Raw genomic sequence first — 27503 nt, 5'->3', positions numbered from 1 at the left:
CACGCCAGAACCACCCTACTTCCTGACTTCTTGTCACGTGAGCTCATTAATTTCCTCTTGTTGAAGCCATCTTGGGACAGCTTTCTGTTCCTTGCAGTGGAAAACTCCCCAGACACAGTAAGCAGAAGATTCTTCCAATGGTGCAGAGATCCCAAGAACAGGGAGAAGTCGATCTACCTTCACCGAACAACCATGGGTGGTGGCCTGAGTGATTGCCAATAATCATTGCTTCTTTAGAAGAGTTTTCAAAGTGGTGATGAAATTGGCACTGTTGCTTCTGAGGGCAGCCTTTTCATCACCATGGGTGGGAGGCTGCCCCAGATCCCTCAGCTTCATTATGAGGAAGCCCCAAGTGGTGTGACATGTCTTTCCTATGCCTCTGTGTCTGTCACCACTGGTAGTCACACAGGGCTCCACGCTTGGTTTAATTCTCTGCTGTCACCGTTTTGAAATTCTTAATAATGTATGAACAAAGCATCTCACATTTTCATTTTGCACGAGGCCTTGCAAACTGCAAACTCCCTAGCAGGTCCTGCGCTCATGTACCTCTCAAGCACGGCTCAGACACCCTCTCTGAAAGGGGGAGCTTGGTGGCAGCAACCCAGCGTTCATTTTAGAAGCATCTTGCACGTGATCACTCATTTTACAGGTAAAAGGGTGAGTGGTGAGTGTTCCCTTGGTCTTGTTTTTCCTTTCCTCTCTGTTGTCTTCTACCCCAAAACCCAGCTCTGAAAAAGCAAGGACTCGGAGTATAATCTGAAAAGGTCCCAGAGCATCACTTATCTCATCTGAGGGAGGCAAGAGGACTGTGACGAACAGCCAGCGGGTAGGGGACACTTGTACTGAGTAGGAAGTGTCTTCCCAGCATAATCAGCCTTCTAAAACTTACTGTTCTATTAGAAGGAGAGGTCGGGCACACGAGTGCTGCATTAGAATTCAAATTTCATCTAAATAATATTAAACCTCCTACTTGGCATCCCTTTTATGCTAATCCTTTCAGTCCTTGACGATGTTTATCGGGACTTCCCTTTGCTCTTCTTCAGAAATGGGCTCGGCTAATGAAGAAAGGTTGGTTTTATTCAGAAAAAGAAAGGGTCCGAAGTACCGCGTGTGGCGGGTTCTGATTCTGAGCCCCGCAGGCTTGGCCTTTCCCTGCGTGACTCCATATTCGTCAGGACAAGCATCACCTGCGCCTCTGTACGCTGCTGATTTAGGGCAGAAATAAAAGCTCAGCCAACAGAGCAAGGCTCCTCTCACACACGGCTATGTCTGAATACAAATGGTTCATAATTGAGGGCTAAACTTCCTTATTTCAGCTAGGGCCAGCTGCGAGGGGGAGAATAGCTACACTGTGTTTCATCATATATAAACTGTTCTGCACTTGGGGAGTGTAGGAGGCCAAACGTTGGCCATGTTTCAGGGCCCTGTGGGGCTGCATTCAACTGTCAGTAATGAATGCTTATGTTGGAGGTGAACGCTTAGCAGGAGGAAAAGGGGGCCAGCTCATTGCAGGAAGCCTCCTCCCCTGAGATCAGGGCAAAGCGCCACGGGAGAGTCTGGGATGGTGGGTCAAGGACACAGTGTAAAGGGAGGCAACACAGAGGCCAGTCAGCGTGGTTTGGAGGAAAGGTGTTCTGGGATGTTCTGGTCTTCTACGACCCAGGGCATGAGATCTCAAGATCCTGTGCAGACCCGAAACTTTTTAGTTCCAAGGAGGTGCTACTGGCAAAGAAAGAACAGTCTAATGTGATGTATGTTCCTTCCCTCTTGCTCTTGTCCCCTCCTTCTTTACTGATTCATTCACTTTTATTTGCTCTTGTTCACTCTTAAAGCTCTACAACAGTCTTCCTTTCAAGCCTGGTTTTAATTCTTCCTTGTGTTTGTCCCGTTTTCCCTTGCTCTCTTCTTATTACCACCTTCCTTTTCACAGGGACCAGAGGGGGTTCTCTGTGTGCTTCCCACACTCTGTGACTTCCCAGGTGGGAAGCCCCACAGATGTGGAGTGCTTCATAAGGGAGTAATGGGCTCTGGTGAAAGTCCCCTGGACATCTTACAGATTCTTACTTTTGACCGATAAAAGAGAGGGTTGCCTTATTCGTTTTGGTTACATTTATAATCCATATTTATGTCCTTGAAAATAAGTCTTTTGCCTACAAAGCTTTGCCAGCACATGTTTTTTCAGTAAGGCATTCTTCCAGATTGAAAAAACCTGTGAGAGGCTTGATGTGGAGACTGAGAATAAGCCAGCGAGCCAGGACTGGGGAGATTTTGGTGCCCACTGTCCTTCTCTCGATTTGTAGGACTTTTGCTTCGGACAGGAGACTGGACCTAGTAACAGTGGTGTTACTGGCGCTACCCATTATTCGGAATCTGCAGGGGTCCTGAGTGGTTTCCAGTCTACACTAAACACTATGTGGTGAGTAGAATAGCGATATTCCAATTCATTTATTTCCACCCAACTGTGTTCAAGAAAGAATTCAATGATCTATAAAATGTATAAGATACAATTAAAGATCATACATAAGAACATTTGAGCAAAAGGAAAATCAAGATAAAAAGAGTAGCTGAAACTAGGAATGATGTACAAAATTCATACCAAAAATTTACATATATTTACCACAGGAAGAACACATATTTGGCTCTAGTCTTTCTAAGCAGCTAATATAGAGAGGAAAACATATCCAGTTGTTCTTAATATAAGAAACAGACTAGTTGTCTAAAAGATACACCATGCTTTCAGCTGTTGGGGCTAGAGAAAAACTCTTCCATGATCACAGCAAGGACAACCACCTCACGTAAGAGTCAACATTATCGACAAAATCCTGATAGTAGGTTCATCAGTGAGTTTTTAGGACCATTTCTCCACGTGTCCCTCAATGCTAGAGATGGTATCACCCCAAGTCCACTGGGACAAGCAATTCTAACAGGTGGCAGTAGAGTGTAGTTTTTAAAAACCTGGACTCTGGAGTTAGCTTTTCAAGCAAGGGTTGGCTGTACCATTGCAACCTGGGGGAAAACCACCACCCAAGGTGGGTATGGTCTTAAATGAGACAGTGAATGTAAAACAGTCAGGACAATGCCTAAAACATGCTGGGCCCTTGAGAAACATTATCACTACTGAGCTAATGGCACAGACGGACTGCATTTCCTTTAGGTATTTCTGAACAAACACTGTTTTCTCTTAATAGAGCTTTTGTTGATAAGCATTCCCTGGCCACACATTATAATGTTTAGAACAAAATATTTTTTGTTCTTGGTAAAAGGCAGAGCCAAAGACTCTAAGAGAGTTAGCCAAGAGGAGGGATGAGTCTTATATACCCTTAGGAAAATCGAGAAGCTTGGAAAAACACGTGTCTGAATAAAAGGTTACCCTCCACAAAACACATTCTTGGGTCTGTGTTAACAAAACAACAAAAGTACAACTGAGGCCACAAAGTCCTATGCATAAGGGCATGACTGCAATGCTTTTAGGGTTGTAAAAGAGATCAGAGTGGGCATTTCCATATATTCACCTAAGTTCACCTCTCCAACAAGTTTTCTCAGTAAGATATCCATAGATCATCTACCTTTGATTAATGTGCAATTTTGGTAAAAGCTCTAAAACAACAACAAAAAATAATGCTTAAGTAACTGGATTCATTGGTTTGCTCTATGTGGATGTTATTCACAGGTTAATGTTGGGGCATCTGCTAAAGACTATAGTTTTAGGAAAGTGGTCTGTTGACCTTCTTTCTGAGAAATAACAGGCAAGCTACTAAGGCCATTTCTCAAAACGAAATAGTCCCCACCACCACAACAGTAATAGCAACCACTCCTGCCCTCCACTATGGCATCTGAAGAAATGGGAAAAATGTATCCCTGTATATTCTCTAGATTAGGAGTGGGAAGGCAAAAAGGGATCACACATTCAGTTCAATCAAAGATGGCATCAAATGAAGTTACTCCTATTCTCCATTGAAAAGTGGTGTCTGATTCGTCAAGAGACCATCCTGATTCTAAATGCGATCTCAGTATTGGGGTAGATACAAGCATCAGTAGCCAGGGTCTGTGAGTTCATGTAGCTCAGCTCATTCCTGTTCACTGAGCCCAAGGCCAAGGGTGAATCAATAAAAAGTGCAAGTAATTTTAGGTGGGCATGGATTACTCACGTGGCATTAGAGAATATGATGCACAAAAGCCATTGTAGAATATTTGCCTAAAAATACCCCCACTACTCAAGGTTGCAATTATCAAGTGGGAATATGGCTTTTTGGGGGGCAGAATGTCTAAGAAATGAATGGGTGTTAATTTGGAGGAGTGAAGGCTGGGCCTAGTAAATTACAGAATGGGTGGCACTCTGGGTCCGGTCACAGGCCACCATGACGGTGGTCCCCAAACAGTCATGGAGACAGAAAATGATCTCTGACTATTTTGTTTGGCTTGAGATTTTAATGTACAAGATGAAGGGAGAGTTGATTTAGCGGATATTGTTTGCAGAGTTTACTTGCACATTTTAAAAAGACGTAAATAAATTTATCTTTGGTTTAAGTTTTCCTGGTCATGGTGCTGCTTCAAAAAAAAAAGAAAGAAAAGAATTAATAGGCTCCTGGGTGGCACAGTCAGTTAAGCGTCGGATTCTGGGTTTTGGCTCAGATCATGACCTCAGGGTCATGAGATCGAGCCCCACATTGGGCTCCCCGCTCAACGCAGAGTCTGCATGAAATTCTCTCTCGGGCCTCTGCCCCTCCCGCTTGTGCTCTCTCTCTCTCTCTCAAATAAATAAATAAAATCTTTTTAAAAAAAGAGAGATATAAAAACCTAATTCTTTTCTCAAAAAATAATAAAACAGGGATGAAAGAATGCTATGAAATCAATGATGGCAGTGGGGCAACATTTAAAAAGGAAATGCAGTGTAAAGCATAACTCCCAGTTTCTAGGGAGTGCAAATCTGACAGCACAGTACAGACTATTAACACACAAACTATTAACATGAATTTTCACTCAGAACGTCATTCAAGTTGCCAGTGAGGGAACACCCTCAAGCAGCTTGACCGAGATGTAGCCTGGGCAAATTAAACACTGACATGTAAAGATCACAATGCCTTTTATTTTTAGTGAGGCACGTCTTAGGCAACACTGAGGAGATGTGACTTTGTCTGGCGTTGCCCATAAATGCAGGCCCGTGTTTGGGATTTACAACCGTACCTGATCGAGGCAGTTGCTACGCAGGTATCTGAGTGCTTGCTGAATACTCTGAGGCAGGGGCTGTCCCGTTCTCTGGACGTGAACTATGAGAGGAACACCAAAGACAGTCTTGTCTTTGTAATCAGGAACTTTCATCCTCTTCATGAACTTTGGAACTGACCTAGAATTCACAGAAACCAGGTCATGCAAACCTCCTGGGGCAGCCTGTGGGGAGAGGCTATGAAAGCAAGCAAGAGGGAAGCCAAGCTTTTGTTGGAACAACCAACAGGCGCAGGGCAAATTCAACATCTCTCTTAATCACATGACAGGAAGTACTTTGTGTGCCCCTTGCCTATGTTCGATCTCTGACTATGAAACAGCACGATTTGGGGCACCTGGGTGGCTCAGATGGTTAGGCGTCTGCCTTCAGCTCAGGTCATGATTCCAGGGTCCTGGGATCGAGCCCCGCATCGGGCTTTCTGCTCAGCAGGGAGCCTGCTTCTCCCTCTCCCTCTGTCTCCCCCCTGCTCATGCTCTCTCTCTCTCCGTATCTCTCTGTCTCAAATGAATAAATAAAATCTTAAAAAAAAAAAAAAAGAAACAGCACGATTTACGTTAGTGGAACGGATTTATGGCTCTGTTTTCAAGTCAAGGGGACAACTTTGCAATTTAATCGTGACGGCCACATCTCTCAAGGGATAAACACTTGTCCCCAATGAGATGAAACAAAACAAATTTAAAAACGATAAGAAGAAGAAATTTAGTTGGGGTTGGGGGAGATTTTTCTCTATACATAATTTATAACATAGGACAATTAATGACCCATTTTATATTTTTTCAAATCTACCAGCTTGTCTAAAACAGCTCCATATTTAGGTTCCAACACATGCTTTTGGCAATTCCTTATGACAAAGGTTTACTGCATATTCCTGTTTTTATTTGCCACTGAAGCCAAAGCCGGAACGCACCTGGAGAATTAAATGCTCTTGGAATGAATCAGTGCTCTAAGTGGTGAGCCCTGCATTGAGCCAGAAGGCACAAGCGACAGCTATTTCTCGGCAAACTGCCAGATTTATTTTCTGGCCAGTTTATTTTTAATGCCTCTGTTCACCATTCATCACCCTTTCCTTGTCTTTTTTTTCCTTCTTGGAACCTGACTGCTTTCCCTGGAAACCAGCCGAGAGCTGCAGATAAAACTCAGCGGGCTGCATCCGCTTGCAGGGGCGGCAGCACAGAAGGCAATCAGTGGGGCAGGGGGCGGCAGGGGCTGCCGCCTGATTTTCAGGACATCGGCAGCGAAGGCCACGAGTGGCTTCTTCAGAAGTCAGAACCTCACTACCGAGGCTTTTGCAACCACATACTTAGCTCTAGAACAAACGATCCCCTCCTAAGCGGACATGCTACGCACCACGTCCAGCCGTGTTTATTGGACATGGAGTACTTCTCCATGATGGCCGTGAGGCGAAGCAGTGAGAAGCGCTGGAGCAGGTTCAGCTGGCCGGCCGTCTGGTTGCTGATGTGCGGCGCGGTGGACGCCTGAGGCTGGTGCGAGAGCTGGAAACTGTTCCATCGGAGTCGCCTTTACCAGAAAGACCGTCAGAGAAGCCAGTCACAACGTGGCCGTGTTATTGGAAAACACACGACGTCACTGATTTCTAAGGAGCTAATCAACAGAGCTTCTGAGCCAAGAGAAATCACAAGGCAAGTGCCCCAGAAGACACCACTGCAGACAGTAAACCTACGAAACTGTTGTTTTCAGGTCTGATACATCCGGGGAAGGTTTTAATAAGGGACCTAATACATTTTATTTGTTTATTCCTAAGTTTGTTCCCAAAGTGTTGAAAGCAGCGGAGACAGTGTATGTGTGAGTGTGTGTCGAGAGAGAGAGAGAGAGAGAGAGAGAGAAAGACAGACAGACAGAGAGAGAGACAGAGAGAGACAGCTCGAGATGGAGAGTGAGATCTGGAATGTTCTGGACCCGGAGACCATTTCTGCACTGCCATCCCGTCTGCATTCACATTCTCCTTCTGTTGACATGGAATCTGAAGGTGGCAGGCACAGAGGAAGGAGAGCTCCTGAAGAGGTGACATGGCAGCGAACCCCAAGGGACCTCTCTGCCTCAACAAGAGCACAGCAGCGTGTACAGTACTACTGTTTCCACTAGTTCAGCTCTTTCGGGGCCATTTTTCACGGCTGCTTCTGAAGTGGTCTTTGTAGAATGGCTTTATGTACTTTGTAATTGGCAGTTTAAAGCCAAAATAAACTTGTGAGGTACACACCTTGGGTCTCAGAAATTTCTCATAGGATTAAAAAAAAAAAGTTAAAAAAATTGAGATAGGGACGTTTTAATTGATATGGCAACAAGGTCACGGGAAGCACCTGTGAACAGGCGCGGAGCGTCCATTTCCAGGGATCCCTGACAGGGCCTAGCACTGTGCTTTGCACATACACTCACAACAGTTTTGTGAGTGAACATAAGATTGAATTAAAGGACAAAGACTCAGAGAAATGAATGTGAGTTAACATGGATTCAATCACCATAACATCTGTAGAAAAGATACACTTCCGTTCAAATAATTCCTAACCACATGTATCACTTCAGACAGTGTCAGGCACTTAGGAAGTGCACTATAAATGTTCGTTAGATAAATAGACCATAATTATTATGGAAATGGATTAAAAATCATTTCAGAAAATCATGGCACCAACCTGTTTGGCCTGGTCAGAGAGGCCCCTACACCAGAGTCCCTCCTCTCTCGGACCCCAGTGGCCTCCGACTCATTAAGAGATGTTCCATCTCTTTCCACGTCACTGGGTGTTGTCCGACCTTCCGAGACAGAGTTGCCTTCGAAGTCTAAGGTGATCTGATTAGGAGATGGGAAGGGGCATAAGCCGGGTTCTCCAACCAAGGCATCATGTGTTTGCAGTTCAGGCAGGACATTTTTTGACCAGTCATCCACTACCTCTTGGAGCCCATTGACATGGTGCAGAATGTCATCTAAATGGGGGAAGAGGTCATCTTTCTCCAAGTCCAAAAGGTCTCCTGTGCTGGCGTACAAATGGGAGCCCGGGACGTTGTCGTAGATACTGACTCTGCTTGCCCTGTGGCAGGACGCCATGAGCCTGGGCTCCCTGGCCCCGGGGCCCTGCTGTCTGCCCAGGGAGATGCTGCCGGTCCTCCAGTTAACCCCATTGCTACTGTCTGTTGGCGAGAGGCTTTCGATAGAGAGCGCCTTGGGGAACGTTCCCGGTTTGTGATCCTTGGGGATGTGCACCACCAAGTTCTCCTGGGAATGGAACTCGTGTGTGTGGTTTTGGTCGCCGGCATCCCGCAGTGCTGTCCCGGCCAGCACGTCCAGGTCCTCCAAGTACATGCCCCCGCGCTTGTTGGCCTCCTGGCATTTTCGTTCCTTCAGGCCGGGCGTGCTCACGCCACTGCTGCTCTTTTCCGACTGGCTGCTCACCCCGCTCCATTTGCTGGCGCTCAGGAGCCCTTTGGGGCAGGCAGTGGGGGGCGAGCTCCGGAGATCTCCGTTCGGTATGGGGACGCACTGCATGGCCTTGAAGGCCTCCGGCTCCTGCTGCAGCACGGGCCCGCTGATCACCAAGCCCCCGGTCCGCCCCGGCCCCTTGGGCCTTCCGTGTGCCCCCTTCCCTCTGAGAGTCTCCATGCGCTTCAAAAATGACTTGGCTCTGGCCCTGGTGGGTTTCTCATTCTTTGGGTAGCTGAGAGCGTCTCTAGGGGACTGCGGGAGGCTGCCGCTGACGAATGTGGCGTCCAGCATGACCGGGCTGTCGGGGCAGGGCTGGCCGGGGCAGTCGAAGGGCGCCCGGCCGGCGCTGTGGCCGCTGTCTGGCCGGCTGCGGCCGTCACTCCCTCCGCTGCTTTCACTGTGAATGGAGCAGACCTCGGGCTCGCTCAGGTCGGTGAGGACGCTTTCACTGCTCGTGGTGTTTCTCATCCTAATGTCTCCCGATGACCCATGTCTGTCTCCTCCGGGGAACAGTGTGTGCAGGTCGTCCACGCGAGACCACCGGCGGCTGGTTCTTTGGAAAGTCCATTTGTTGCTGATGCAGAGATCTTCCTCATCTGAGTCGTCACCCTGAAAAAATTAAAGATAATGCTCATTTCCAGGCAGCTTGGATGCAGTGGGAAACCGGGTGAACGCGAGGCGAGGTACCCCCCCCCCCTTCCCTTCCTTCCTCCCTTCCACGCATTCCCTCTGGCCGGCCCTCTGTCCTTCCGCCATCTTTCCTTGTCCCGTATGCCCTCCTCCCTCTCCTCCCTCATGGCTAGAGGATCTCTTCTCAACCTGCCAAGCTTTCTTCCTTTCAGTTTTCATAGTTTCTGAATCCTTCCTTCCTCTCTAAGTTTTCCTTGACTGATTACAAAGAGGTGTAATTACCATCTGACTAGACATCTAAATATAAAACACCTGCAGCTCCCTTGTTCAGAAACTTAATCCTGCCATAAAAGGCACTTCTTTCCTGAAACCTCTTCACTGAGCTTCCCAGGACCCTATTTCCAGCTTCCCTCTTCTGAACCTGAGCATCAATCTGTCTCAAAGCTAACACTCCTTACTTTAGTCTCCCAAACCTGATTCTTACTGTGTATTCCCCTGTACAAATTAATGGCAAAATTACCCACTGAATTCCTCTAAGTAGAAACTTGGGAGCCATTCTAGACATCACTAGTTGAGGAGAGTCCAATCCAGCCTGCTCTGCTTGGCCAGCCTTCTTGTTTTTAATCAACTCTGCATCGAAATGCCTTTTGGCAGGACATGCATCTCTGGGCTGCTGCAGCCCCCACTGCTCTGCCCTGTCTCCCACTCTGTACCTCACACATTTCTCTGACCTATCTGGGTGCTGCCTGAGTATGATCCCCTGAGAGATGCCAGTCTGGGCTCCCTGTGGCCAGAGACGGCCTCATTGATCTTTGCAAATCCTTATGGCCCAGGACAGACCTTGGCCTAGGGCAAAAAATAATCTCCTTCCAAGGTGAATGGATTCATCGTCTTCTTCCCCCTCCTCGCCATGCATATTACCCAGACCCAATCCCGAAATGACTTCCAGATCTGTTCCCTCATTCATATCTTCATTCCCCACCCTTTGTGTAGGTGCTTGGCACCTCTGTCTGGGTCTACTACAGTAAAAGCCTGGCTAGGATCCTTGTCAGCAGTGTCTTCCGCATCTAAACAGCTTTCCACAGTGTAATCCAAATACGATCATGTCATTTTCCAGCTTCAAAGCCTTCAGCTCCCCTTGGCCTTCCTAGAAGTCTTCAGCATGGCATTCAAAGCCCTTTCAACCTGCCTGCCATGTACTATTCTTGCCTCATTTCAGTTGTGTCTCTCAAGTTCATTGCACTCTGCTCTCTGGCTCCAAGGCAATGACCACTTTCTCCTCCGAACTCTGTACCATTTGGATTAGATCTTTGTTGTAGCATTTATTCTAATGATAACTTAAGCTCACGCCACTCGCATCCACTGTCAATCCTTAGAGGTAAGCTCATCAAGAGAAGGGCTTGTATTTCGGGGTCTTATTCGTATTTATATCCTCCCCAACGCCAAGCACATAGTAACTGCTCCATATTTTTGTTTGTTTGTTTGTTATTTGAATCAAGTTTATTTTATTTTACTTTGGCATCTGGTTCTAAGACCTGGTTCCAAATTCTGGTAGCTCCAGTTAAGAGCTTTGATGGTTGTTTGCAAATTGCTTACTCTCTCCAAAGTAGGTTTCTATTACTCATGAAATGGGACTACAAACAGGCCCTGCCTCATAGGTTTGCTGCGGGAGTTAAATGAAATAATGCGTTTAGTAGGCCCTCACTGTTACTTTCCAGTGTTGACTCAAATGCTTATCTATTTGTTGCCTATCTAAGAAGATTGCTTACCTATCTTTTTACATATCTAATGCCCACTTTAACTCCCCTTAATTTTTAATATATTCTGGTCTCAAAGAAAAGTAAACAGATGTTCAGTCAATAAATATTGCCATCTCCCCATTCTCGCTTATTTCTTGAAAATCTAGATTCATACGGGTGGGACTAAGTGACAAATTCAAACATTCATGTACGGTAGAAGGTGGAAGAAAGTAAAAATAAACTAAGGTACTAATGGAGAATTACACAGCTTTGGGATCACACTGGGAAATTAGCTTTGAGTTAAAAAAAAAGTTATATAAAGCTTTGGCAAAAGAGTTTAAAAAGATGCGCTTGGTACAAATGGAAAAAAGGAAAGATTCTAGGATGATGAATCAAAGTTATACTTTCTCTGTAGCATTTTCAGTTTCTCTTTCCCTGTGATTGATACAACAAGACATGACATTTGAGGGCTATTTATGTATCAGGCACCATGAAAGGTTGAAGCTTGAGCTCACGGATTTTCATATCACATTTCAGGAAGGTAATGAAAAGGAGTTGATATTATATTATCATTCTGAAAGACCCCTTTCAGCAAATACGTTTTGAGAAGGCCAGAAAATGATATACTTTTAAAGAAAATGTAGATATTTTAAATTGAAACTACGATGTTAAGTGTGGGCTCCAAAGAATTCTCTCTCAAGCTAGACCAAACTCGGTTACTGATGCTAGCAAACCACATACTAGTTGGATACGGATTCCTTTATTTTGGTCAAGAAAAGATGCCAAGCTGGGCACTGTGGACTGGGACTGGAAAGTCTGTCCCTATCTGCTAGACTCTAAGAGCTTATTATACTAGCTTTGAGCAACAGGAAGGTATTTACAACCCAACCAAGTCATGTGAAACAGTGGCAAACTCCTGGAAAAAAAGGCCAACAGTTCAGGGAAATTTTGCAGTATTTAGGTCTTTTGAACCAAAACAAACAAATTAAAACCAAAGCAATAAAAAAAAAACCCAAACAAAACAAAGAAAAAAGAAAAAAACACCCATTCTCCTTTTGCACCTTGTGCATATAATTATCATAGTATGTCCCAAGGGCTGTGACATGATTCTGGTTTTTTTTTTTTTTTTTTTTTTTGCCAGTGCAGGATCTTTCAAGCTATTGATAGTGACATACAATAAAAAATTTTCCATCACAGCTTAAGGCACATATATATTACAATAAAAAAACAAACAAGCTAATGTTATAATAATTATCCTTGTTTGTACTCTGATATTTTATAATCTAGTTTAGTCTGTTTCATTTTTAAAAAATATTGTTTCTTACCCACCCAACTGATTTCACAACCCACCAATGGGTCATGATCCACCATATGAAAATCACACTGCACTGAAGTTTTTTTTTTTTTTTAATACATCAGGGCCCAGCAGACTATCATACATAAAGCAGACTCTCCAGTAATAATTGTGGGAGTGTACTGATTAAGAGATATTGAGATTTCATCTGTTTGATAGTTTTTTTTTTAAAGATTTTATTTATTTAACAGAGAGAGACACAGCAAGAGACGGAACACAAGCAGGGGGAGTGGGGGAAGGAGAAGCAGGCTTCCCGTGGAGCAGGGAGCCTGATGTGGGGCTCCATCCCAGGACCCTGGGATCATGACCTGAGCCGAAGGCAGACGCTCAACGACTGAGCCACCCAGGTGCCCCATTTGATAAATTTTTTGAGGCTAAAAACAAATAGTTTGATTATTTAGAAATGCAAAATGGAAATCTCTAGGAGTCAGATGTATTTATGAGAAAAGGACACACCAAACAAACTTTAATCTCCCATCTCAACGGTTTAGTAGACCATGGAAATCTGTGTCTGGATTCTATCAAAAGAACTGACAAGAGGTTCTCATGATATTGTTGTGGCCAAGATGGCTAATTGTGTTTGATGCTACAGAGAGTTTTGTTGGTAACTGGTTGAGTAGCTCGCACCAAAGAGTGTGATCAAAAAGCTGAATGCAACTAAAGGAGAGATGTCTGAAGGATGCTTCAAAGTTATGTCCATTTTAAGAATAACTTGAATAAGCCAGGAGAACTCATGTTTTCAAAGTATGAATATGGCACAAGGTAATTCACCAAGTGATCTTGAACAAGGCACCCTTTTTGAGAGTCAATTTTCTCAGCTGTAAATGGGAATGATAATAATTCACATCTAGCATTATTTGTCCACACAACCAAAAGAGATTAAATGTGAAAATGCCACATAAGCCTTAAAGGGCAAGATAAAGCTAATTATTGCTGTTAGAGACTGGTGATATTGAGATGTATAACGATCTTAACAGAATTGAAGGATGGCCTGTTAATAAGATGAAATTTTTGTAAAGTGAAATATAAGGACCCTAACTTCAAAAATCAACTATAGAGTGTGCAGGATGGAATAGATTTAGTTTAATAGCAGTTCCTATTCATAGCTTTGAGAGTTGTAGTAGATTTCAGCTTAATGTGAGTTAACCATGTAATGTGGTTACCAGACTGAGACACCAACTTTAGGATGCCTGACCAGAAGCATGGATCTCAAGACTCTGAAGGTTGCAGCCCCACTGTGTTGTGCACTGGTCACATACATCAGAAACACATTTTAAGAGGCACATGGAAAGGATTTTCCTGTATTTCTAGAGAACAGTAATCAGGATGGCCAAGGATCTAGGAACCACAACTTCCTGTGCACGATGATTGAAAGAACTAAGAGCTTGGTTTAGAAATGAGAAATTCTAGAGCAGTGCTATTCAAAGTGTGGTCAAGGGGCTGCCAGTCCCCAGACTTAGCAATCTTCAGTGAGATAGGTACAGACCTTAGGAGTAAGCATTAAAATAGTTTGTCACCATTTAGCAAGGCTGTGTTCTCCAAATTAATGAGCAGGGGCTCGGTCTTACTGAACAGGGTAGAGACAAGTTTGGGTGTCACACAAATATTGCAACATGTCATATTTCAAGATTAGTTCATCTATCATAACACCAAGTATATCATGTACAAGATCTAATGTTTCACAGAAAGATAATCATAGGAATTGGCTTGTGATGAAGGACTGAAGATGAGTTTTGAAAATACAGCTTCACTTACTTCATTTTGAATAGAAGGTAAAAAGGAATATCTTAAGCTTTTAAAAATTACTTTAAAACCTCTTCTTTAATTGTAGTCAATATACTCTGTGAGACTGGTTTCTTTATGATGACTAGTATTAAAACAAAGGAACATTCTAGATATACATTCTTCCCCGTGAGTATAGTGTTATTGGCAATCCAGCCTAAATTAGGTAACAAACAGGAAACTCGCTGTCATGAATACTCATAGTCCTAGCATTTGAACAAAGTGTGTGAATAGGCATTTAATATGGGAAACTGCTATGTCAAAGTAAACTTTTTGTTTGGTTATGACAGCCGAACAACAAAAAGGCTATGGGTATAATCATGATTCTTTTTTTTTTTTTTTTAAAGATTTTATTTATTTATTTGACAGAGAGAGAGACAGCGAGAGAGGGAACACAAGCAGGGAGAGTGGGAGAGGGAGAAGCAGGCTTCCCGCTGTGCAGGGAGCCCGATGTGGGGCTCGATCCCAGGACCCTGAGATCATGAACTGAGCCGAAGGCAGACGCTTAACGACTGAGCCACCCAGGCGCCCCTAGAAATAAAATAAATTGCCTTGCAATGCAGTGAACTCATCATGTCTGGATGCTTACAAACTGAGGCTGAGCGACCTATGAGCGATGCTCTCGGAAGTAAATCCTGTGGCGGACAAGAGGCTGGAGGAGATGACAGAACATCCCTTCCAACTCAAAGATCCTACGGTTCTAGGATATTCCCATGCAATTATCTTCAATTCAAGACTGTAATACTCTCCAGCTAAGTGAATGCTGGAATAAGATGTAATTTTTCTCTCATTTGACCCTGCTGTTTGGAGCTGCAGAGAGGTGTCTAATTTGGTGGGAGTGATGGGGGCTTGTGTGAAAGGTTCAGTGGGTGGAGTGGAACAGAGAGCAGGCCCCTGGGCAGCCCTGCAGCTCCCCTGAAATGCTGACGGGCGTCCAGGCCAGGAGAGGCTGCCTGCAAGGTGGCTATTAGTCATGGTTTCTGGGTTGCTTTCCACCTTTGGTTGTGATTTCAAAGAGCTTTATTAAAACTATAACTTTAGGGGCGCCTGGGTGGCTCAGTTGGTTAGGCGACTGCCTTCGGCTCAGGTCGTGATCCTGGAGTCCCTGGATCGAGTCCTGCATCGGGCTCCCTGCTCGGCGGGGAGTCTGCTTCTCCCTCTGACCCTCCCAACCCTCCCCCCTCTCATGTGCTCTCTCTCTCAGTCTCTCTCTCTCAAATAAATAAATAAAATCTTTAAAAAAAAAACAAAACTGTAACTTTAACCAGAACCTTTTGAAACCACTCTCTCTCTTGGGAAATCTTAGGGAAGAGTCTTGCGTGCCTACGTGTCCTTCTCTTTCCTTATTTAACAGATAGCCTTACTGGAGTCTTCGGCCTCTGACTTTAACTTTGAATAGAAGTCATACCACATAAACACTCACCATAATTGGGGGATTTTAAAGTCATCATGAAGCAAGGGTGAACTGTGTAGTTAATAATGCAGAGGAAACACTTTTCAGAGAATAAGTAGGTCTGCCTGTACTTTGGAGTTTTTAATTTTAGATGGAGTGCTGATATTTGGCTTCTTCTAAAAAATGAGAACATTCTTAGTTGAAATTATATATTCCTCAGAGACAAATGCCAACCAGACACTGCAAAAGAAATTTTTTTTTTTCCTGATGGAATTTGGCCATATCTTTACACTGGAAACAGGAGCCCACACAAGTCCACAGCTGCAAGAGGCAGCTAATCCATAGTTACATAGAAATTTAGAAGTATATCTTCCATTAGAGTTAACTGGAGCTGAGTGGCTAAGTGCACCTGTTCAGAAGCTGGAATGTACCACTTGCAGTGCTGCACGGGGCGGGGGGGGGGGGGGGGGCGCTGCTGGAATGCCTCTTGGCTGGGTTTTAGTAAGTCTTTTGGTGAGGTGTGTGGCCAAGATTGAGAATGCTCTTCTCTACCTGACTCTCCCAGAGACAGGGAAGGTTACCTTGAATCTCTGAAGAACAGCGTTTCTCTTCTGCAAAGAGACAATCTTGTGGTACTATCTTGATGGGGGAAGGCAGGTGTGATTTCATTTTTCTTGGGGCTTTACAAGTAGCATTTGATGCACAAGAAAAGTGCATGCCTAACTAAGTATGAAGGAGCCTTCACTATCCTCATCTATTTGTGGGCTTGTTTTTCTCTCTTGGGTGAACCCACCAAACTCTTCAGAATTATAAAAAAAAAAAAATCAAACGAGAAGGAAATGCCAAGCAGAGCAATGAGATTCACTGAGAGAGATCCAGAGATACATTTCCACGAAGACATTAAATAAACTGTGGCCTTCTGTACAGATGGCAAGAAATACCCCTCTTCTAAAAACAACAATAAAAACATATAACTGTATATAGTGCTGGGGAAACTGTCTCAGGCCAAGCACCAGGAGCTCACTCAGACTCCAGTACGTTTCTGAATTCTTTGAAAGGCAAAGAGGGGCAGTCTGGTGCCCGAACATCTGAGGTCAAACCCTGCCTATTTCTGCGTGACTTTGAGCAAGTTACTACCTCTGCGTCCGTGACATGGAGTCCGTGATGAGGAACAGGGTCTGACATGCTCCGTGTGAGTGTTTGTTGCCCCCCCCCCCGCCCCCCCCCCCCCCCCACAGTGAAGCCAGCACACGCAGCCCCTGCAGAGGCCCCAAAGGGTGAAAGAAGGATTGTGGCTCTGGACAGTTAGGCAATGTGGGGATGACCTTCTGCAGAATTACGCATGTCTGGGCCTCTGCAGATGAGAGATGAGGATTATATTTTTATTTCTGGGATTGCCTAAAATGGGGACGTACCTAGAGGAAATGCTGCTGATCTTTTTTTTTCTTCCAAACAAACAAATTTCGGAATGATTGCAGTGTTACAGGGTGCTTTCCTCAAGTTTCACTTTCTATATTTGAAACACTTGGCCTATTCCCAGTCTGTATTTATTTTTTGTAATTTTTTTTTTTTTTTTTGCAGTAAAATAAAGGATGAGCCTATGACTTGTGAAAGGGACGGATGACAGGAATGCATGCCCCCACACAGGGTCTCCTGCATAATTGCTTCGACCACAGCCCCAGATGCGGGTCATTACTGAGATCCACAGGGCGGTAGAGACCACATGTTGAAATTATTTATTTGAAAATTCAGGCCATGTCTTCTCAATTTACAACGTGAAAAGCAGTATTTTATTCGGGTGCATGCACTTTGAGGCCTCCAGCTAAGCAGGGGCTGTCTGTGCCACTACATCCAACATCAGGAATAAATTAAGAATGTCAGAAAGACTGCAGTGACCAATTCACAGAGGAGCTTTTGTGAAGGTAACCCATAAGGAGCCCCACAAATGGCATTTGGGCCCATCTCACATATGGGTTTCTGAAAAGCTGGTGATAGGGTGAGAATCCAATCACTCCGCTTGGTTGAAGACAAATCATGTCATTAGCTTTTGTCTTCTGTAATACACTGCAGCCACAGATCTGTATAGGAAGCCGTGCAGACCAGCCACGCTCTAGACTCACAGGCGTGGCTGTGTTAGTTTTAATAAGAACCATGTGTTACAACCAAAACAACATCTGACCCTCATGCTTCAAATAGTATGTATGCTTCTCAAGGGGTCTATTCAGCCAGGCAGCTGCTGGGACGTTTATTCCCACATTTTTAATTTGTCTTCGGCCTAGACAAATTGCTCATATTTTAATATTTCTCGGGATATTGTTTTTCGCTGTTTTGCCTCATTAGCTTAAATCTTTTGGTTTCTAACTCAAACCCCAAATTGTTTTTAAGGTGAGGTCAACCAAAATTCATTTGCTCCCTCCACCCCCTTTGGGTGCTATTTTAGTACAGAAATTCAAGTTAAGGTTATTTTTAAAGATTAGGTTACTCAGGAGTGACTTAAAATCCATTGGATTTAATGATTTCTCTGTGTAGACCAGGATAAAGAGCACTTTCTTTTGACTCAAAGATGTTTTCTCTGCTTCTTCAAAATATACTGAGGCTTGACTTGTTACATACTGGAGAGGTGAAATGAAAAAAGTAGTTAATGATCTTAATTCTGAATTTCCTAAAAGGATCAATTCAGTGAGAGAGAGAGGTCTTTCAGCACGGTGGTGGCTATGAGGAGCCTGGGTTTTGGAGTTAGGCATGCCTGAGTTTGAAACCCGGCTCAGCCACTAGCTCAAAGATCATGAACAAATGACAACATGCTCAAGTTTTACTTCCCTTCTCTAGGAAACAGAGAATCCCTACCTCAGTGGATTGAATGAGATCACGCATGGTCAGTACATAACGTAGCTCCTAGAAGACAGTAAGAGCTCAATAAAGTTCAGCTTTACTTCAGAACCGAACTCTCCAGTCTCATTCATACAGACAGAATAGCACATGCGAGTCCTGGAACAGGGAGGGAGCATAGTGACTCTTAAAATGGAATGAAATTCCTTGTGACTAGAGAAAAGTGCACGTGGGCAGGAAGGGTGAGGAGGAGGCAGGCTCAGCATCTTGTTGCTACACTCCCTGTCACCCCCTCAAACCCATTATGAAATGATCCTGCCCGAGGATAAGCACATCTTCAAGCGTACTTGGAAATGAAATGCCATTGAAAAGGACAAAGCAGAAGACATTTGGCATGGACCCAGGGGTTTGTCTCTGCATCCTCTTAATCTACGAATTGCTGTGAGTCTGATATGGAGTGGATATTTACAACTAAAGAAACTTCTAAAAGATGACCATAAAGAAGACATGTTATATCTTTATGCAAACACTCTGGTCAAAACTACAGCAAAATGAAATGGTGAAATGAATGGACCTTGGCCTGGGTTTCCAATGGACATATTTATGATGGTTATGATAAGAAGAGATATTTGGAGAACAAACATAGATGATCAGGCATTTCAGAATTTCACTTGGGTTCACGTTGTCTTTAATCTATGAACGCAAGCTTCTTTTGTTAATACAGCCATGATCTTAGCAAGGTGGAGACACCTACCTTTTTCCTTTGGAAGTTCACATCAAGTTTCATTGAGGCACACTTGTTCAATGTATTTAGTCGTCTAAAAAGAAAGAAAAAGGTGATGATTGCTACCACTAATAAACCTAAATTTTCTTTTCAGTTTGATAATTCTCATTTATTGCTAACGAAGTTGAAAGTGCAGAAACAAGAAGTTATATCCCAAGAAAGTACTGCACCTCCTCAAGATGCACTATAGAAGCGCTCCCATTGGTTCTCCAGCCCTCAGACTTGAGAGGACTCTGCCGTGGAGCCTACCAATCCCTGCTCATTCCCTAATCTAAACCCAATCTTTTCCTGGCTTCCCTTTCCACCATTGTTGGAACCCATGAGCAGTCATTTTAGCCCTGCTCTCATCAGCCCCTCCATTCATTTGCCACCTCAACCAGGTTGGTCCCTAAATTCGGGTCAACTCAACCATCTGTCTTCTCCCCTGCTCTTGGTCTGTTGGGTATAAATGGAAAAATAACTCAGTGCTGAATTATACGTGCTATAGACTAAATTGTGTCCCCACCAAAACTTGTATGTTGCAACCCTAACCCCATGTGACTGTATGTGGACTAAGAAGTAATTGAGGTTAAATGGGGTCATAGGAAAGAGCCCTGATCCAACAGAATTGGTTCCTTCTAAGGGGAGACACCAGAGGGCTCGCTCTCTCTGTCTGCCAAGTGAGAACGCAGTGAGAAGGTGGCTGTCTGCTAGTCAGAAAGAGAGTGCTTACCAGGAACCAAGCCCTGCTGGCACCTTAATCTTGGACTTTCCAGCCTCCAGAACTGTGAGAAAATAAATGTCTGTTGTTTAAGACACCCAGTCCGTGGTATTTTGTTAAGGCAGCCCGTGTTGACGAATAAATACATTTTGATTTTCAGCCTCAGCTGGGCTCCCAAATTTGCTACCCAGCATTCCTTTCATTTTTTTCTCTGGTTGGCTCCCACTCTCAGATTGTGAAAAATATCCCAGTTCCACAACAGAGGACTGAGCTGCTGCTGCCGATGAGAAAGTATAGCTGAGTATAAGCTATTGGACATGAATTCTTGTAATAATCCTTTCTTTCATCACACACACAAAACGGATGTTTCTCTTCTTTTTCAAAGCTAACCCTTTATTTAACCTTGTTTTTGATTTCAGCATCCACCGCTTCATCTGGGACCATGATACCTCATTCATTCCCTTATCTCAGCAGATTCTCTCAACTGCGTTCTTCTCTTTAAGCGTATCCCTGTCTTGAACAAATTGACTAACCAATTAATTAGCTACCTAAATAACCATTATCACACAAACTATTAATTTTCCCTTCAACCCTAAGTTTTTCATCAAGCAACCATGTACCTACCCCAACATTTCCTTCCTTATACTACTCAATCTGCTGAGAACAGTCTCAATTTTCATTCATTCACTCTTCAATCCATTACAATCCAATTTCATGGCATGCTCTTTGCAAATACCTTTACTGTTTTATCTGATTACTTTTTAAACATTATACATATTGAATGCATATGGTTTAAAGAGTCAAACATTACCCCTCCTGTCCTTTTCCGTTTACCTCTCTTTGGAGGCAACTCTTTCACCTGTTTCTTTTTTTGGTGTTTACCTTTGACAACATTGTTTATGCTGTTAGTTCTTGATTTTTCAGTTCAAATCATTATTTATTGACTTTGTTCTATGAATGATGAAGATATTTTTATTTTTTACTACTTATTCCCATCCCTCACCTTCCCCACATTCATACCCTTTATTTTATAATTATAGTTATGTCATAATTTCATAATTTTTTGATAAATCAAGATTCACTGTTTATTATATTTATTATTGACCATGTAAACACTGTTTACATATATATCATACTCTGACTCCTTTGTCTTCTATTCTCAACTTTTCATTATCCCAGGAGTTAATACGCATCCTGTTTGTTTCCTTAGTTTTCAATGTATTTATTCTTAAATTCAAACTCAAACACTTTCTCAGCTATCTAACTCCCTAAGTCATTAATCTATTAATATCTATTAATCTAATTTCTTGGTGATGTCTCTCTCAGAGCCTTCTGACCTGTTCTAGCTGGGGTTTGCTGCCCTTGTTGTTATTTTATTCTATTTTATTTTATTTTACTTTATTTTATTATCATGTGCTGCTCAGATTTCTCAGCACTCAGATTCTCAGATTCTCTTGGAGTATGTTTTCTAATATTCTGGAGCTGAGTTATGAAAGAGGCCAGAGAAACTCAATATTTGGAACGTAAGTAGACTGTCAATGAAGCCCCCATTTTTAATTGAGTGTCCCACCTTCAACTATGCCTGGTGTCCCCCAGCCTAGGGCACTTCTGTTTTAGCCTCTCCAGGAAAGAAACTTCTTATCTTGTGCTGATGGTGGGCAAGAAAAGTCTCCTCGATATAAATTGGGGGGAGTAAATTAAGGGCTCTAGCTACTTCAAAATAGAATTTCAAACAACCCTCTTCTTTTTAAACCTACCTTAAACGTCATTCCCCATTTTGGAGCTTTTTAGGATTATTATGGAACAGACTGAGTTAGTTTATAACTTACTTCACTGACCACTTAGCTTTTATTTCTTGGGCTTGCCAAGTTCTCTACTACATTATTTCTGTTTTTCTGCTTTGAAAATTTTGTAGTTGTGGTGTCTTTCTCCTTTGCTTTTGTAAAGGCATGTCTCTCTAAATCAGTGGGAATTTAGAAAGCAAGAAAATTCAGATGTTCAATTCCCACCTTTGACTGATGACTTTTTTTTTTTTTTTTTTTTGTATTCTGGCTATGCATCAGCTTTAAATTTTCAGCTCAATGAGTTTTGGCAATTTTAACTACCCTCAAACAAAGTAAAGAACATTTTTTTCCCATAAGAAAGTTCTCTTGTGCTCCTTTACCATCAGTTCTCCTCACCACCACATCCCCTCCCATCACCCCCAGGGACATCCTCTTTCTGATTTCTGTCGCCCACCCATAGAATGATCTTGCCAATTCTTGATTATCATAAAAATGGAATCACGTGGTATGCATTTTCGTGTGTCTGGCTTTTTCTAAGTCAACACAGTGTTTTTGAGATTGATCCATTTTGTTGAGTATAGCAGTAATCATTCCCTATAATTGCTGAGCAGTTTTCCACGGTATGAAGATATACAACTGGCTTTGCATACTCTTTTGCTGATGGACATTTAGGCTGTTTCCAGTTTTGACCAATGACTTTTTGTTCATCAAATTTCATATCTTCTTTTTAGCAAAGGCCTATTTGTAGCAGTGGACACTAATTGCCACTTTCCATTCCTTGAAACTCTTCTCTTTGGCATTCAAGATCATGAATTCCCTCATCTCTCTTAACACTGTCTCCTTCCTCTTACCAAGCAGTACTTGCCCCTTAACTATTTATATTTTTTAGAATTTAGACTGTAGTCTTTGCTTTTTACTCTGCATGAGTATACTGAAATATCTTATCCCAGCTTAAATAAATTAGACTATGATGACGCCCAATCCTCTTTCTCTAGCCCAGACACCTCACTTGAGTCCCAGAGTTACATTTCTAACTACTTACTAGTCTCACCCATTTGTGGGGTCCTGCTGGCCCTTCAAACTCAACTTTCAGAACTGAGCTCATCATATTCTCCTTAAAACCTGTTTCTGCTATTTAATGTCTTATCTTGATTAAGAGCAAGTAGGCCACCCAAACTGGAAAATGAAGTCATCCTGACACTCTTCTTTAAGATCTGTATTCATTTGATCACCAAGTCCTGTCAATTATACTTCCTTGACATTTTTGAAGTCTTGCCTCTCCTTTGGCCCTCCTTTGGTGCTTTCTCATCTTTTACCTAAAGTCAGGCAATAATAGCCTCTTAACTGGTTTCACTACCACTTCAAATGCTTCACATTGAAAGCAGTTCTATTTCTCAACTTTTTCTCATGTCACTCATTTATTTAAAAATATTTGATGACTCCCCTCATTTTCAGCCATCTCCAGTTTACCCACTGACTACACATTCATTAGTGTCAAATATAATAAGCAACCCCAGATTAGAAACTGATCATTTAGTCTGAAGCTATCTTTAGCATGGGCTTGGCCTTTGCTCTTATAACTGACAGCCTATCTTTTTGGCCAGTTCCACATGTGTTAACATCACTGCCTAAGAGCTAAGAGTGGTATGTGAGGTAAATTTTATATATATATTCTCACTTGGATATATAATGAGATATATAAGAGCTTAAATAAATGTATGATATGTAAGAGCTTAAATAAGTCCAAGTAGCTCATTTGGCAGCTTTGTAACAGGTTTGTTTAGGTAAGGATTACCCATTATTTATAAAATTTACTTTGCTAATAAACTTGTTCTTCTATTATACTTTGGAAGCACAAACAAACCTTTTTATTCTATGCAAAAGTTTTTGATCTACTACATATACAAAAGCCATCAAAGGGTTCATCCTTTATATACCACATACCTGAATATGCTTTATACTTTCTGACACAAATAGGAAGTTCATTTATCATTTTTTTAAAGCTAGAGACTCAAACTAAATTTGACTATGTAGCTTTAGGTCCTTTTATCTCCCCTAAACTCAGATATTTGCTGGCACCTTAAGAATTGCTCCTCTACTTGGAGAAAATATTTGCAAAACCTGCATCTCATAAAGGACTTGTATCCAGAATAAAGAACTCCATAATAAATTCCATAATAAGTCAAAAAATCTGATTTTAAAAATGTGCAAAATATTTGAACATACACTTCTAAAAGAAGATATTCAAATGGCTAATAAGCACATGAAAAGATGCTTAACATCAGTAATCATGGAAGAAATGCAAATTAAAATAATAAGACACCACTACATACACTGGAATGCCTAAATTAAAAACACTGACAATACTAAGTTTTAGCAAAGACATAGAACCACTGAAACTTCCAAAGGATACAGCCTCTTTGAAAAATAATTTGGAAATTTCTTATAAATTATTCTTAGCATTGGACCTAGCAATTCTACTCTTAGTTATTTATATCCAAGATAAAATAAATCACACATCCATACAAAGACCTGTACTTGAATGTTCATAGCAGATTTGTTCAGAAAATAACCAAAAAGTAGAAATAACCCAAAGGTCCCTTAACTAGCAAATGGAAATAAAAATTGTGGTATATACATATAATGAAATATTCAACAATATAAAGGCACTGATTACTGATACATGCAACAAAATGGATGAGTCTCAGAGGCATTATGTTAAGTGAAAGAACACAGACACAAAGAGCATATACCCCATAATTGCATTTATACAAAATTTTAGAGAAGGTAGACCTGTAGTGACAGAAAACAGTTCAGTGGTTGCCAAATGCCAGCAATATAGAACTTTTTGAGATAATGGAAATGTTCTATATCATGATTGTGGTGATAGTTACATAACTATATATTTGACAAAATTCATCAAGTTGTATATTTTAAGTTGGTGATTTTTATTGAATGTATATTATACTTCAATAAAGCTGAATAAAAAGTACTGTGAGTAACATCAGTGGGAATGGTGGAATAAAAATCTCTAACTCTCTGGGCCTCTATAAAAGCAAGAAGAATATTGGCAATAATTGTCAAAATCAACTTTTGAAGAACTCTGGAAATTAATGAAGGCTTGAGACAATCCAAGTACTGTCTATTTAAGAAAAATGGCTGAATCTATGTAAGAACAGTGAGACCTGAGGCATCTGAACTTGTCCTATTCTCATGTTTCTTTTCTCAGTTCTTCAGAAGCATTGAAAAACAACAGCATCACAATCAGAGTAGCTGTGAAAACTGACAGCCTAGAAGCCACTGGAGAGGGCAGAATGGGTTTGGCTCCCCAAAAGCTCCATTATTAAAGAACTGTCATTATCTGAGCTGTCTGGCAATTCCCTGAATGCCCCCATTCATAGGACTTATCTTCATTTAACCTGACTCTGAGCTCATCACTGAGAACAGTTTTTTTTTCCTAGGGTGTTTGTCAAAAACAATCAGTGGCAATTATTTAACATCACATCTGCCTGAAATGGTGATAACATTTGGGCAAAGATATGAACCAAAAGAAATAAAAAGAATAGCTGTAGGAATGAGATGTCAATAGGGGACTTAGAAAAGTTCTAACATATTCTTAGGAATCTAGAAGGCCAAGCACATATGCAGAACTGTGTGCATACCTGGAAAAGGCATGAGAAGGTCCTAATTTCTCACCTCTGTCTGGCACTGGTGATCTGCACAAGTAGGAAATAAAGGCTAAGGCAGAGTTATCAACTTCCTGCTAGAGCATTGAAACCATAGCCAAATATGCACAAGGAGCCCTTGGCAAAGCTGGGAGACATACTGGTTCAAGGCACTTAAGGAAATCTCTGTCTAATCATTTGCTGACCCTCTACTCTAACCAAGTAGAGACTTCAGTGGTAATATATTGCAAAGGATTCAGATTTTAGAGAATTAGTTGAGGAAAGTTACTAAATAACAGCAACAACAACAAACCTTGGGGAGAGGGGGGTTTGATTTTGAGAGTTGCTACATTATAATGTTAAAAATGTCTGATATTAAGTGAAAAATTACAAGACAACAAACCGACTCTAAAGTTTAGATGGAGAGGCAAAAGATCCAGAAAAGCCAACGTAATATTGAAGCAGAAAAAGAAAGTTGGAGGATTGATACTACCCAACTTCAAGACTTACTATAAAGCTGAAGTAATCCAGACAGTATGATATTGGTAAAAGAATACACAAGTATATCAATAAAATAAAATAAAGAGCCCAGAAATAGGCCCAAACAAGGGTGGGCAACTGATCTGTGACGAAGGAACAAAGGTAATACAAAAGAGAACTGATAGTCTTTCAACAAATTGTATTGAAACAACTGAACATCTACACACCAAAAAAAAAAAAAAAAAAAAATCCATCTAGACATAGACTTTATACCCTTCACAAAAATTAACTGAAAATGAATCACAGACCTACATGTAAACACAAAATTATAAAACTCCTAGAAGACAACATAGAAGGAAATCTAAATGACCGTAGGTTTGGTGGTCACTTTTTAGATACAACACCAAAGGTATGATCTATAAAATAAATAACTGATAAACTGAACTTCATTAAAATTAAAAACTTCTGCTCTATGAGAGACAATGTCAAATGTGTGAGAAGAAAAGCTATAGACTTGGGGAAAATATTTGCAAAAACATATCTGAAAAAGGACTATTATTTAATATATACAAAGAACTCTTAAAACTCAATAAGAAAACAATCCATTTAAAAAATAGGCAGTCTGAACAGACACTTCACCAAAGATACACAGACGCCAAATAAGCATATAAAAGGATGCTTACCATCATACGTCATTATAGAATTGCACATTAAAATAGCCATGAGATAAACATGGTACACCTATTAGAATGACAAAATTCTCAAACACTGACCACATCAAATGCTAACAAGAATGTGAACAACAGGAATGCTACTTCACTGCTGTTGGGAATGCAAAATGGTACAGCACTTTGGAAGATAGTTTGGTAGTTTCTTACTGCCAAACATACTCTTATCATAGGATTGAGCAATCACACTCCTTGATATTTATCCAAATGAGTTGAAAACTTATGTACACATAAAAACCTGCACAGGAATGTTTCTAGCAGTTTTATTCATAACTGCAAAAACTTGGAAACAACCAGATGTCCTTTAGTAGATGAATGGATAAATTACCTGTAGTACATTCAGACAATGGAATATTACCCAGCGCTAAAAAGAATTGAGCCATCAAGCCACGAAAAGACAGGTTACTAATGAAAGAAGCCAATCTGAGAAGGCTACATACTGTGTGATTCCAACTATAAGACAATCTGGAAAAGGCAAAACTATGGAGACATTAAAAAGATCAGTGGTTGTCAGGAATTAGGAGGGAGGGAGGGCTGAATAGTCAGGGCATAAAGGATTTTCAGGCTGTGCATCTATTTTGTATGGTACTATAATGGTGAATACAAATCATTATACATTTATCAAACCCAGAGAATGTGTAAGACGGAGAGTAAAACCTAACACAAATTATGGACTTTGGGTGATGATGAGGTGTCGCTGTAAGGTCATCAACTGCAATGTCCCACTCTGTGTGGGATGCTGCTAGCGGAGGAGGCTGTGTATGCGTAGGTACAGGGGTAGAGAGGAACTCTCTGTACTTTGTGCTCTATTTTTCTGTGAACTAAAATGGCTCTTTAAAAAGTTTATTTTTAAAAGACATCGTTTTGTTTTATTCACTTAAAAATCATTTTATTTATCCAACTTTGAAATTACTGATGTAAAGTGATCCCATTTCTTTTGCTCTCCATCCACTTGTCCATTAGTTTCTCAATCCTATC

At 41.7% G+C, this 27503-nt stretch overlaps 1 protein-coding gene across 3 annotated transcripts in view; it reads right to left on the bottom strand.

Annotated features, from left to right (window-relative positions):
* STARD13 (StAR related lipid transfer domain containing 13) overlaps positions 1-27503 on the bottom strand; it is a 226214-nt gene that overhangs the window by 17182 nt on the left and 181529 nt on the right. For all 3 annotated transcript variants that reach the window (XM_032403211.1, XM_032403210.1, XM_032403212.1), the window contains exons 4-7: positions 19139-19202; positions 7873-9266; positions 6572-6742; positions 5185-5344 (exon numbers count right to left, since the gene is read on the bottom strand). In XM_032403211.1, coding sequence (XP_032259102.1) covers positions 5185-5344; positions 6572-6742; positions 7873-9266; positions 19139-19202 — 1789 coding nt within the window. The remainder of the gene's footprint in view (positions 1-5184; positions 5345-6571; positions 6743-7872; positions 9267-19138; positions 19203-27503) is intronic.

Source organism: Phoca vitulina, unplaced genomic scaffold, assembly GCF_004348235.1.
Source record: "Phoca vitulina isolate PV1807 unplaced genomic scaffold, GSC_HSeal_1.0 scaffold5, whole genome shotgun sequence".
Lineage (NCBI taxonomy): Eukaryota > Metazoa > Chordata > Mammalia > Carnivora > Phocidae > Phoca > Phoca vitulina.
The sequence above is the reverse complement of the archived record's forward strand: the minus strand, read 5'-3'. Positions and strand labels throughout refer to the sequence as shown.